This window comes from Cheilinus undulatus, linkage group 13 (assembly GCF_018320785.1).
Source record: "Cheilinus undulatus linkage group 13, ASM1832078v1, whole genome shotgun sequence".
In the NCBI taxonomy this organism is placed as follows: Eukaryota; Metazoa; Chordata; class Actinopteri; order Labriformes; family Labridae; genus Cheilinus; species Cheilinus undulatus.
In genome coordinates, this window is record NC_054877.1 from 23286360 (window position 1) to 23300076 (window position 13717).

At 38.9% G+C, this 13717-nt stretch overlaps 1 protein-coding gene across 5 annotated transcripts in view; it reads right to left on the reverse strand.

The window, feature by feature from the left end:
* Positions 1–13717, reverse strand: part of LOC121519798 (voltage-dependent R-type calcium channel subunit alpha-1E-like) — a 116317-nt gene that overhangs the window by 51806 nt on the left and 50794 nt on the right. For all 5 annotated transcript variants that reach the window (XM_041802741.1, XM_041802744.1, XM_041802742.1 and 2 more), the window contains 6 exons: positions 11168–11271; positions 5830–5988; positions 3985–4175; positions 3806–3909; positions 3601–3716; positions 137–190 (listed from right to left, as the gene is read on the reverse strand). In XM_041802741.1, the coding sequence (XP_041658675.1) occupies positions 137–190; positions 3601–3716; positions 3806–3909; positions 3985–4175; positions 5830–5988; positions 11168–11271 (728 nt within the window). The remainder of the gene's footprint in view (positions 1–136; positions 191–3600; positions 3717–3805; positions 3910–3984; positions 4176–5829; positions 5989–11167; positions 11272–13717) is intronic.

A 13717-nucleotide genomic window follows, 5' to 3' on the forward strand; every position in this document is an offset into this window, starting at 1 on the left:
CATTAGTATTGTTGCTATGGTTACCTGCAGCTCACACAAGTACTAACAGTACAGAGGTGGTCAAACTGTTTCTGTGCCTGTCAGAAACATGATCAGTGATTCATGTAAAATAAGGTAATTTGGTGTGTGAACTCACCATCTAACGCCGATCTACCTGAATTCTTGTTCTCCTCTGCCAGCATCACCTCCTCTGTAAAACAATAGAACAGGAGGTCATACACACGTATCTGATTTCAGTTTAAACTATCTGACATGGAAATAGTACATATTGTAGGTTGAATTCTTTAGGATGTCTGCAAACATTTACAGGAACTGAGGCCAAACTGATGTAAACGAGTGCTTTGAGAGGCCGCTGTGACCTTCGTTACAGAGAGCCCTTATTCTCTCTTACACTCGCCCAATATCCCTCTATCGCTCTCTTTTCACTCTTCCTCTTCCCACACTCACCCACATCCATGCACACTGAAATATGCACTGTAGCTCTTCCGCATACACAAGCATAAGCGCAAACACACAGAAGGGCGCGTGCTCGGATATGTACACGCACACGAATTTAAGTCAGTGAGTCAGTATCACCTTTTCCTCACCCTCTATTGCGTGGGAGATGAACGATGTAGATTGCCATTACAGCAGTGTGTTTGTGTATGTGTGTGAGAGTGAGATAGCCACTCCACTGTAGGTCCAAAAACTCTGGAAGTGTCTGCAGCAGTGATTGCTTTACAAAATCAGCTGTAAAAAAAAAAGGACTGAGTATTTAGCAGTTAAACGGTTGTAATCATGCAGGATTTAAAGGCTGAAACATTTCAAACATTAGGGAAAGTTTGACATGATTGGAAATACGTTCTCTTACATTACCTCTGAAAGGTCTGTTTGACATAAATCTACAGCCAGCAGATACCTTTTCAGAAAACTTTTCTGAACAGACAATAAAGTGGAGTTGCTACTAAGAGTGACCGTTAACTAAAAAGTCAGTAAATTCTAAGAAAGTCTACTGGTAGTGAGCAGCTCAAACGGGTCTTACTCATGGCTATTGACTGGAAACTTAGTGGGAATGTCTCTAAGGCTAAATCTCAATTCACCCCTCGTCCCTACCACAGCCCTACCCCTAGCCTTATGTCTTAAACAGATATTTGCCAGAGGAAAACTCCAAACTGAGTGTCATGGGAAATCTCCCAGGATTTTGCAAATCATCGGCAAGATTTGAGTACATCAAGGAATCTAATATCATAATTTGGTAACCCTTGATTTTAATGAGCCCTGATTAGGTGGTATTTTATCCTTACCCGAAGTATAGCCCTCTAACTCAAAAAATTATTTGGAAGGACTCACTTTAATTTAGTGGGCCAAAATAAAATAATTAACTGGGATTTATCAAGCAACTGATAGAGAAAATTATTATTTTATTTCTAAGAAACTACTTGGGAAAATACCACCTTATCACCAGAGAACTGCCACAATAGTAAAAGGAATTACTTGATAATAAAAGATGATTACAAGGTAATACTTAATTAATATAACTGAGTTATTACTTGATAAAATGACAACTTATTACTAGGCAATTACCACCTTATTCTTAAGAAATAACTAGATAACCACCAACTATTACTATAAAATTATTAGGTAATTAGGGAAAATAAAGAGATGCCCATAATTTTATGTTGTTTTAATGATTTATGGTCCTTTTGATTTCAAACAAGCAATGTGAAGCCACACAGGTGTTTTCAATGACTCTGGCTGGTAGGAACAGTAGAGGGTTGAAAATATGTGGGGCATTGCTGAGAATTTATGATGTCATAAAATCTAAGCACCAACAGAGATGACAACAGGCCAACAAGTCCTTCTACCAATCAGGGCCTTAAAAATCACTAATAGGAGAAAGGCCAGGTGTTGTCACAGCATCTGTTTATGTAATACTGTTGATGACTACTGATGATGCATCAGGAACTTGAAGATTCCTGAGAGCTTTCTTAGGGGCAGATTACCTTTATGACTCTGTTTTAAGGGTAAAGGAGGCCCTCAGAAACAAGGGGTTGGAGTAAAACTTAGCTCTGGGACAGAGCCTTAGTCTTCACTTTCAGAGTGAACTCTGTATTGCCACTTTACGTTCGTGTTTTCAGAGGTCTGCAGTCTGGAATCTGTTTTTCAAAACTTTCACCATTTAGTCACCAAAGATGCAGGTTTATGTAAAATGAATGGCCAAAATGCAACAATAGGTTGTTATTTAAAGATGAAACTGTTATGTAAATTCACCCCCAATGTCAAAGTCAAAATCAAAGTACATAAGAACCTTATCATTTGAACTAAAGACCACATAAAACAACTTGTTATCCCAAGCCCTTACATGTAATCCAAATAGGCTTTTGATCCTTTCTACACAACACAAATCTTGTTACTGATCTGATCAGCAGACCTCTTACTGGTAGTGCCTGTAAACACTTCTGTCAAAGTCCCAAAGTCCTTTACAGTATATTAATATGGATAATATACCTCTTTCCTTTCTGCTGTACAAGAGTGAAGCCAAAATATCCCGGGATATTTAGAGCTAAAACACGCACAGAGTGAGGTTGCTGATGGGTACGACATCACATCCTTTATGATAACTAAAGCACACAACACCCGCCAGGATAGTTCATCCCACAGCAGAACGGATTCTTGTGTTGATCAGGAGCAGACACTCATGTTTATGGAGGGTTAATAATTGTATTGTGATTTTTTGTTACCTTTGTCTCTTGCCTTGCCCTGTTTTCTCTGCTAATTTGGTTGTGAAAGCTCCAAGAGCTGCTTTTGTCAATGGAGCTGTTGATCATGATCGTTCCCATGTGGACATGCTGTCCCAGCCAGCATATCCACATGGGCTCCATATGGGTAAAATGCATATGTGTTTCAAGTGGATTTGTCAGTGCCTTCCATGGTGGCCCCATCTTTGATTGCCCATGTGGACTTCAATCTACGTGAGAGCCCCATCCCAGTTAGAAGTCCACACTGGAGATCAAAGTTGGGGCCACCATGAAACCAGTGGTCAACCCATATGGGGCCTACATGGACATGCTGGCTGGGCTTTTGTATCAAAAACTAGTTAAAACAAAACTTATCAGAAAAAACTTGGACATAAATCAGCATGATAAGAATCTATAATTTTAGTCTATGATCCAAATGTATAAAGGCACATTTAGACATCTGCTCAGGGTTTACTTTAGATGTAATTTAGCTGAAAACATAAGTGATAAGAGCAACTGTCCCACAACCAAAAAATAATCAATTCATTCACAACATTTTATTTTCAATCAAAAACAGCTGCCTGTTCAATGACTCACTATAGGCCTCTGCACAGCTGTGAATCTCTACATCCGTTCAAATATCATTAATTTTACTCAAATCCAATCCAAATTTATCTGAAAAGGACATTTTTAAAAAGTTATCAAAGTGTAGTAAAATAACAAATTAAACACAACAGCGCAGCAAAAACAAAATAAACAGCGTCAAGACCAACAGGAAAGGCAAAGATAAATGGCACCTTTAAAGTCGAGCCTAAAGCCAGAGAAAAATACATAAGTTATCCTAAGTTTGTATCTGCAGATGTGATATTGTGTTATTCAGTACCTGCCCTGTCTATCCAGGCTCTGTAGCCATTAAGTTCTCGCTCCACCTGCTGCTGGCGACGGAGCTTCATAAAGGCTCGCCTGTTCTCCACCCGCTCCCTCTCTTTGGCAAACTCTCTGAGAACAGAAGTATTAAATACTGTTGTCACAATGAAAAACACCAACAAACACACAAACAGTACACACACAGGAAAAGTAAGACTTACCCAGACAACACACCAAGAACCAGGTTCAGCACAAAGAACGAGCCGATAATGATGAGGGGGATGAAGTAAATCCAGTTCCATGTGGGACCCAAGGCATCGTTGGTCTGAAATCACAGCATGCATTTAGCATTAGAAAAATAAAGAGATCTTGTGAAGTTATATAGGTTCACTTAGCTCACATTATAGAGAACAGCCGTCCAGCCCTCCATGGTTATACATTGGAAGACGGTGAGTACAGCAAACAGGATGTTGTCGAACTGCGTGATGCCATCATTAGGTCCGATCCAGGTGTCATTGCAGTCGTAACCCATAGGACACTTTCTCACGCCGCAGGCAAACGCCAGCTCTGATGAGTCCACAGTCTCATTGTCTACAAAAAAAGAACAAAGCATACGGTTACTATTATGGGCCACACTAATAGAGATTGATTGTTTTATCCGGGGAAAAAAAGACACCTTAATAGAGTTTATTTCATACACAAAATCTGTACGCGAGCTGTGACGAAACATTTGGTTTGAATTTAATTACATTACAACAACTCATATTCTATTCATATCTCATTTTTCAAAACCATCTGCCTTCAAAAGCAAAACCTGTCTTCTTACACTGTTTTTGTTCAAATTTATCCAACTAGATATGCCACTAGATATGCCACTACATTTTGCCTGTCTCCACAGCCGGTGTTTTGAGCTGATAGCGCCCACAACCTCCTTTTCAGAGCATTTCTTAGCAGCATTTATTGTTGATAGGTTATGAAAGTTGACTTCAGCTTTTCTTGATCAATCAGTGACTGTGGACACAGGCCTTTAGTCTCTCTTGTCACTGGTTGTATTGCGTGTGCTTGCAGACAAACAACTAAATATGCATTAAGTTTTACACTTCAAACTCGTTTGTTTTCTGGCCTTTCCCTGCAGATCTATTTGTGTTGATTTTGTAAGACTTTAATTCACTACAGAGGAAACATGTTTGTGTTTATATAGAATCAAAGTTAATGGATTAATATGTAAAATCCTGCATATTTGTGTAGAAAAATCAAATATTCTCTTTGTAAATATATCATGGAAAAAATATGTCCTAAAAAAGTGTGCAGTCAAACTGGGTTTGTTGTTCTCATCTCTTTATTCACATTAAAAGGACAGTGCTTCTATCAGTTTGTTGATTCTCAAGGCTAAAAAATGTCTCAAAAACTTTGTTTTTCATGTGAACTTATGTTAGCCCTAGGTAAGATAGGGAAGAAAGATGACCCTTCCTCAGGGATGTTTTTCTCAGAGCCTCATTGCAGAGTCTAAGTGAAGGACAACTAACATACTTTCCAGACTACAGAAAGTATTTTCTTTGGTCTAAATATGAAAAAAACAGGATTCAAACAACGAGCAAATAACTTTCATATTGTGCTGAGGGATGGAGGAGTTGTGTCTGTTACGAGGGAGGACAGTAACTGCCGTGGCGTCTGATTACAGCCGTTTTTCCCTAATAAAGCAGCAACATCCCTACTAATACTTCTGAGTTTGCTGTTACTGGGGTCTCTGAAAGTCTCAGGTTCTCAAACAAAGCGGCAAACAGTGAGCATACCAGACATATGATTATAAAAGCAAAAACAAAAACGTGACAATAATCTTGTGATGGCCCTGGTGTTGTGTTGAAACAGGTGTAACTGAAAGACAGGAGGTGCACACAGATGGCAGAGCGGTCAAGCCAAAATCCATCCTTATTCACTCCTGGGATCATAATACCTTCACAGAGTTAAAACGAGAGGCTGAAAGCTGTTGTGATGCATCAGCAAACCAACGCAGCCATAAATTATTTCAGGAGGTGTTTTCAGTCACGTGCCTTTATTGGTGAAACCTTCACACTAACTCAGGAACAAATCCAAAGTGCTTCTATTGTGTCTAACTGTTTACTTTCACACTTTCAAACAACAAATTAATCTAAAACAATAACACTTGTGGTGTGTGGACTGCCCACTTTGCTTCACAGCAGATAAAGCCTGTTAGCCATGTGTTATGTGTGTGTATGGCTCGTACCGAGGATGTCGACAGATGGCAGGCAGGTGTGGTGAAGCTTCCCGCTGTAGAACTCTAGACCGATGATGGCGAACATGAGGATGGCGAAGAACAAGAGGAGGCCGATCTGGAGAAGCGGGATCATGGCCTTCATGATGGACTTCAGCACAATCTGCAGGCCTTAGAAAAATTACAAAGAACAAAGAAACACCATAATTTGTTAGAATATGTGAAAAAGTTAAAATCTATCAATGTGTTTGTCACTGCCATCTTACTGTTTGTTAATTTTGCCTTAGCATGCATGCTGCACATCTTAAAATCAAAGATTCTATAACTAAAAATGAACACCCTTTATGCACTGAGTATAATCTGTCTTTTAAATTGACTGTGGAACTCCAACATTTAAATTCCAATTGCCCTGAATTTAACATTTTTTTTGCAAATCTTGCAAGTTCCCAAATTATCATTGTTGAATCCAGCCAGGCACTTCCTGTCACTGTCATATTGATGCCAAATTCCCTTGAGCTTGCATTTTTATAACTTCTCCTTCTCTTGTCCACCCCTAGTTTGGGAGTTTGCATGTGATATATTTTCATCAGTCTATTTTAAAGGCTTTTCATGAGAACAAGCAAACCACAAAAAAGAATGAAATAATGTATCTCTCTACCTAGTGAATGTTTGACTTGCCAAAAATAATTCAAAGAGGATACCTCTCCCAAGTAAAAACACCTTTTGACACAATATATGACTTTAAATTTGTTTAACTGTAATTCAGGACGTTGTGCGGCTGTTTAAGGATTTGTGGAAACCCTGCTTTGGTAAATTTAAGAGATTATAGAGAACATTTTACACGCCTCCAGCTCTGCCATATCCGTAGCAGTTCACTGCAGAGTTAACACACTAATAACTACACTGAAATAATAATGAGGTGTCTTCTATAGTTCCTTATTAAGCAGAGATGACAATTACCTGCAGCACACAGTACACTCTGAGTGCTAGAGATACAATGGTGCGTCTATTTGATGGTTAAATTACTCTGGTAGTATTGTCATGCAGAAGTTTAAAGCTTGAAGGGATCATTAATACAATTTTAAATTATGAACTAACACCCTTCTGATGAAACCAGGAAAAAGGAAATGTTAGAATTTAAATTAAAAAACCTACAACCACCCTTTCCCTTTAAATGTATTTATTTTTTTGTAAATCTTAGCAGTGGTGGACTCTGGATGTTTGAGACAGGGAAAAATAACAAAAAGAGATCATAAAAAGGGCACCTGCTGTATGTGAAGGAACCAACACACAAAAAGTTGCCTTTCATTTACACTGGAATAGTTAGAAACCCTGAGTAAGATTAACTTTTCTCATGATTATATCAATAACGCCTGTGTAATAAAATAATACAAAATTATTGACTATTTAACCCTTTATTTCACAAAGATACATAAAGGAGGAGTGAAAATGAACTTCATACCAATGAGCTTATGGCACTTCATTATATTTTCTCCATTACATGACATGTGCCACCTAGAGGGCACTTTGTCATGTTTTGTCCACTCAAGGGAAATCCTTGAGTGACAAGTGCTTCCCAAGTCCTTTACTATCCACATTTCTTTAACCTCATTGAAAAATAGCAGGGTCAGGAAAAGAGAACCACAGTGATGAAGGGACCTCACTTCACAAAATGACATGTTACGGATGTTATTTTGATGCTCATCATCCAAAATGTTCATCTACAGGTACATCTCAAAAAATCAGAATATCATAAAAAAGTTTAATATTTTTTGTCAGCCTTTTCTGAAAGTGAAAACCATATATTATGTAGACCTGTTACACATAGAGTGAAATATTTCAAGCCTTTATTTCTTGAAATGTTGGTGATTATGGCTTACAGATAAGAAAACCCAAAATTCAGTGTCTCAAAAAAATAGAATATTACATAAGATCAATTAAAAAAAGGATAGTTTAAACAGAAACGTCAGGCTTCTGAAAAGTATGTTCATTTCAGTGCCTTCAATACTTGGTTGGGCCTCCTTTTGCATGAATTACTGCATCAATGTGGCGTGGCATGGAGGCGATCAGCCTGTGGCCCTCTCAGGTGTAATGGAAGCCCAGGTTGCTTTGATAGCGGCCTTCATCTGCATTGTTGGGTCTGGTGTCTCTCATCTTCCTCTTGACAATACCCCATAGATTCTCTATGGGGTTCAGGTCAGGATAGTTTGCTGGCCAATCAATCACAGTAACACCATGGTCATTGAACCAGCTTTTGGTACCTTTGGCAGTGTGGGCAGGTGCCAAGTCCGGCTGGAAAATGAAATCAGCATCTCCATTAAGCTTGTCAGCAGAAGGAAGCATGAAGTGCTCCAAAATGTCCTGGTAGATGGCTGCGTTGACTGTGGACTTCAGAAAACACAGTGGACCAACACCAGCAGATGCCATGGCAGCCCACATCATTGCTGACTGTGGAAACTTCACACTGGACCTCAAGCAATGTGGATTCTGTGCCTCTCCACTCTTCCTCCAGACTCTGGGACCTTGAAGAGTATTTTCTGGTGTGTTCTCTGTGTTGTTCAATGCAGCAAATAAAACCTGAATGCCTTGATAATAAATATGAGCTCAATAAAGTTTTTTATAAACGTTTCTTCAAGACAAGAGTTCCATCTCTCTTATCCATCTTTCTTTGTTTTTTTCTCTTGTTCCTGAGATACTTATAGTTTTAGTTTTCACTGGTTCTGTCTTTCAGCTGCTGTAATGTGAAGCACTTTGAACTAAAAAGATTTCACCTTTACAGATAAAAACTGTATTTCTTATCAACTATGATGAAAAATTGTTAAATGATCACACTCCAGGCATAATATCTTTAATGTCCTCCAAACAACAGAAATCACTCTTAAAATGGCAGTGATTGAACTTTGCCACATTAATCTTTATTATTTCAAAATAGTGGCACAAATGCATTTGATTGGAGGTTGGGATACATTTTTAAAATGTATAAAAGTTATCATATGTGAGGGGACACATCTGCTTACATTAATTTCCTCTTGTATTTATCAATCGAATCATAAGTTTGTTTGAATTAAATTTATTAAGATAATATTACTAGTCATGTTGGCCAATTCTTTTTCAATGAGCAGTCAAGAGGGCTGGCACTTTCAAGGAATTTGAAGTAAAAAATTGTGGGTTGTCTTTTCCACTCTCCTTTCATAAAGGATGGTCCAGTGTAGCATATTTGAATAGACCCCAGAAGTGCACTTTGTAAAATCTGATTCATTTAGAGGTAACCTTAAGGGCACTCCATCATGTTTATCAACTATAACTGCATCCAAGAGGGCATCTGGCTTGAAAGAGGACATATTATACAAAAATCCTTTTTTCAGGCTTTTCTAACAAAAATATGTGCCCCTGGCCTGTCCACAAGCCCCTCAAATACCAGAAAAATCCATTCCCTTCCACCTTCTCTTTCTCCACCTTTCAGAAAATGTGCACTAAAACAAGCCGCTCTCATATTTTACCCTCATGATATCACATGGGGGGTAAGCACCCGCCCCAAGGTTTGGTTGGCCCTCCCCCTTGGAAGAAAGTTCCACGCTCCTCTCCTGATCCTCCTCTCAGCTGTCAGCTGAGATGCTGAATAGCTCACTGGGTTACCCTGCTGACTTTGATCTGGGAGATTGATGGTTCGAGACACAGTCAGGTCCTAACCTTTGGATAAAAGTGTCTGTAACATTATAACATCAGGCGTGCCACATCCATTTCCTGAGAGGGGTGTGGTCAGGGGCAGAGTCAGACACCTAATTACCATTTAAAGCCACAGACACAGAAACGGGTTGTTCTGAGAAGGACTAAAACAGAGGGGTTTTTTGACATGCAAAAATCCTATACTGGAGTGTTTTTTCAGCAATAAACTTCACAGACATGATTTGGGGAGCTCTGAGACCAATATAAACTTGTCTAAGAAGGGTAAAATATGTCCCCTTTAAGAGGATACCGTCATGTACTGTAAACGGATAACTGTTTCAAATGTGTATAGACTTGAATTTTTTACTTTTATATCTCTCCTATGTGTGCATATGTAAAATGTTATTATTTCTTACATATTACTGGGCATGTAGGAGCAGATCTAGGTATTTTGTGATGTATTCATATCAACATGAATAGAAATGTCACATGATAGATTTTTTTTCTCTTCTGTATAGATTATGTTTATGATAACAGTTGATGCTTTCTGTATAATGTGAATGTTTAGTGGAGTTCAAGAGATAATGGAGATTTCATAAATGTAACAAAGCCGGCAAGTTAGTTTGGTCAGTAATCTTGAGCCCAATGATTCACTTCTGTCATGCATCAAATCACATGACTCACATAGTCTTAATTCAGTGGTCTATCTAAGCTGCACGATTTCCCGTCTCTTCCTCTGCTCTGCCCTGGATCAGCACTGCGCTCTCACTTCAACCCAGCTCCACCCCAGCATCCACCTGTTGGCTCTGACTGGAGGGTTTAAGATGTTATCTCATCACTCCTCAAATCTGCACGATTAATCTGCGAGGAGTGATGAAGTCGGAGCCTGGCGCCAAACTATGCTTTGCTGCCATAATATATGCTTGAACAAACTACAAATGTCAGATGACTGACTGAAATACCAGTGTACATGACTATTTCAAGCTTTAAGTTTCTTTGTACCTTAAATGATAGCTCTTTCTCTCTAAATCTCACATTCAGAAGCTGGTTAAAAGGCCAAAACTGAAACTGGGTTTTTCCTTCGGATCCAATCCTGCCTGGCTTTTGACCCTAAAAGCACATACAGCCCTGCTCAAGCGTAGACATTGTGAGGTTTATCAATCATTTCAAATCTGTCACCCATCACTGTGCACTGTATGCAGGTGTCTGATGGTCCTCTTTGTCTACACATAGACTTAAACATTGGTGTATTCCTATTTACAAGTCTGTTTTAGGTTTACTTTCTTCATATCTCCAGGTTTAATCAGCCAGGAAAGCACAGGAACTTTTAACTTTTAACCCCGGGATCTTTTTCTCTGTAAGTAGTATTTTTGAGTATTTTTGGTTGGAGTATATCTAGAAAGATACTTGTCTTTTAATATGTGTCCAAATTTTATTTGTATGCTGCTTATTGTTTGTCAGAAACTTTGTCACACTTGCTGCTGCCAGTACACTCTTGAAAGTAGATTTTTAATCCCAGTGATTTTTTTCCTTTCTCTTGGTTGAATAAGGGTTGAATGAAAACAAAAAATGTTCTCAAATGACTGGATTTGTTGAATCACAGGGAATGATCCCTCATGATTTGCAGCACTACACCAGTTTGATTGACCTTAAAATACCAAATCAAGGGTCATTTTTGACTCACTGGGGATCCCAGAGACGAGTTTGAGCGGTCTCAGCACTCGCACAGCCCTCAGGGTCCGAAGGTCGACTGGGATGTTCATGTGGGCGCCTGCAGTGGCGAGGATCCTGATGAAAGACACACACAAAACACATCTAGAGTAGAACATTTCTAATTCACTTGATGTGCTGAAAGGAAATCAGTGTCTTTCTTTTATTACTTTTTAAGACAGTGAAATTAAAAGTGATGGCCTGAAAATGAAAAATACATCTGGGTTAGAGTGGAGAAAATGCAACAGGGACACATTAAAAAGAAAAACATCCATTAGAGGCTAAATTTGGCACCAAGTCTCACTCTCCTAACATGAGATAAATGTTTTGTGTCAGTGGTGTCTCGCTAATTTAGTCACAAAAATAGGTAAAAGGCTTAAAATGAAGGTAACGCAAGGACACTTTTTTTTAAAGATGAGTCATTTTAAAAAAGAGAAATGCAAAAGAGCTGATTTGATGTCATGCAGAAGTACAGTAAATCCCTTTAGTATTCCAGACTTGTATGGAGAGAGACAAAGAATGCACAGCCACATACACCTGGCAGGCATCTCTACTCACATCTGCCCACGCACACATTGATGTCCCTCCACCTACACACAAACACTGCAAAACAGCAACCAACAGGCAATCTCTTACCAACATACACCACAATCAGAGTGAAGCCATCCAAAGTAGCTTTTAAAAAATGTATTTAATCAGGACAAGATAATGGTAAAACATCAAAACACGTGCAGCAATAAGGAAAATAAATCTAGTAGTGCTTTCAGATCAGGGGGTCAATGTCCCCACATAATTCTCAAAGTAATATTCATTCTGTGTTAACTTCTGATTCCTCCACATGAAAACATATTAACTCATAAAATCTTTGGACAGTGCTAGGAAGTGTGGGGGAGGGTGTATGTGTGCATGCAGGGGGGTAGAAAGCACATGGCAGAAACTCAAGCGTAAGCCCACGCAGAATCTCTCCTGAAAAGCAGTGGGAGGGGAGAGAGGCCAAATGAGTGAGTGAATGAGTGATGGCATGTATACACTACTGTGGATAAACATTCAAATGCTCTACAGAGTGGCGAGAGCTCACTGCTCCGAACAACTTGTTCAAGATCTGTTTCTAAAATTTCACCAGAAGTACAGATTTAAGAGAGCAATTGAATCAAAGGATTGGAGGATTTTATTGTGCCTATCTTCTTTCTACTATAAATGATAACTTACAACCTTGAAAATTTGCACATAATGTGGGAAAATTACAAAGAAAAAAATGTTTCTGGTGGCTCAAAAGCACCCACAACCAGTGGCAGCTGGTCAAAAGAAGGCATTGCTTTCCTACCACTCTTCTCGAGGGGAATGACAGAATTTAGCTCAGTTAATAAATCTTTAAACACACACATAAATCTTTAAAAAGAAAACTGTGATTTAGTTAGAGAGTAAATTGTGCAAATCCAATAAAAATGTGAATTGTTTACAGTTACTTTCTGGTCACATGTTTCTGACTCAGATCTGTAACTCTGGCCTTCCACTGACTCTTATTAGCTGCACGTGCATGTATGCTGCTCTTCAATCCAAGAGACAGGAGCTGAGTGACTGCAGAGAAAATGTACTTGTGACCACTTTACAAACCAACAGTCAAGAGGTAGCCACAGAGGGATACGTCCCATGAAATGAGCCATCAGAGCAAGGTGGGTTAATTACCATATGTAAGTATAAGTACATTAGTGTTGTTTGTTAAATATGCTAAGTAAAAATAGGTTAAAATTGTACATGCTAATTCAGTTAACCTGTTACTAGCATGTGTCAGCCAGTGATGGTGCTAACATGAGCAGCGATCCCCAATTTCAATTTCATTGACTATCAGAGTCTTTCAGATGTTTCATTTTGAAAATTTGACTCTCCTCCACTATGTCATCCATGTCTGCCTTTTGACCTCTCGACACATGTCGAGACAATTTGCTCTGGTCGCATGATACCCAAAAAATATAGCCCACAAGCTAGCTAAAATGATCATTTATTGGAGAGCTTCTTTGCAGAGGGATAAAGGCTCAATGATGAGACAGGAGTAGAGCCTACGACTGCCAAGAAAAAGAAAGCTGCATTTAAAAGACACTACCAGGAGGTTTATTGTGACGAGTGATTCTCACACACTGATTCCGCATTATGGTGAGTTGTATCTATTCTGCATTCTCTTTCTTTTTATGTCATTTATATCATTTTATTTCAGTGAATTTATGCCCCATGCATTGATTGCCAGTCCATGAAAATGTCTTTAACACGTTAATGATGCAATTCAAGATATTAGTCATTACTTTCTCCTCTAATAAAGTAATCCGTTACTGAAAGAAGAAACTATTTCCTTTCTTTTTTATGGTCACAAAAATGGGAAAAAGATCAAAAAGTATCACCACTGTTTCTGTTTCTGTTTCTCTCCTTCCTGCTAGCACGTAGCTGCTCACCAGTGGAAGGTAAACACAGCTGTGTAATTGTGCATGCATCCCTTGCTTTCTGAGCTAGTGAGATGACAGAGAGGACATCA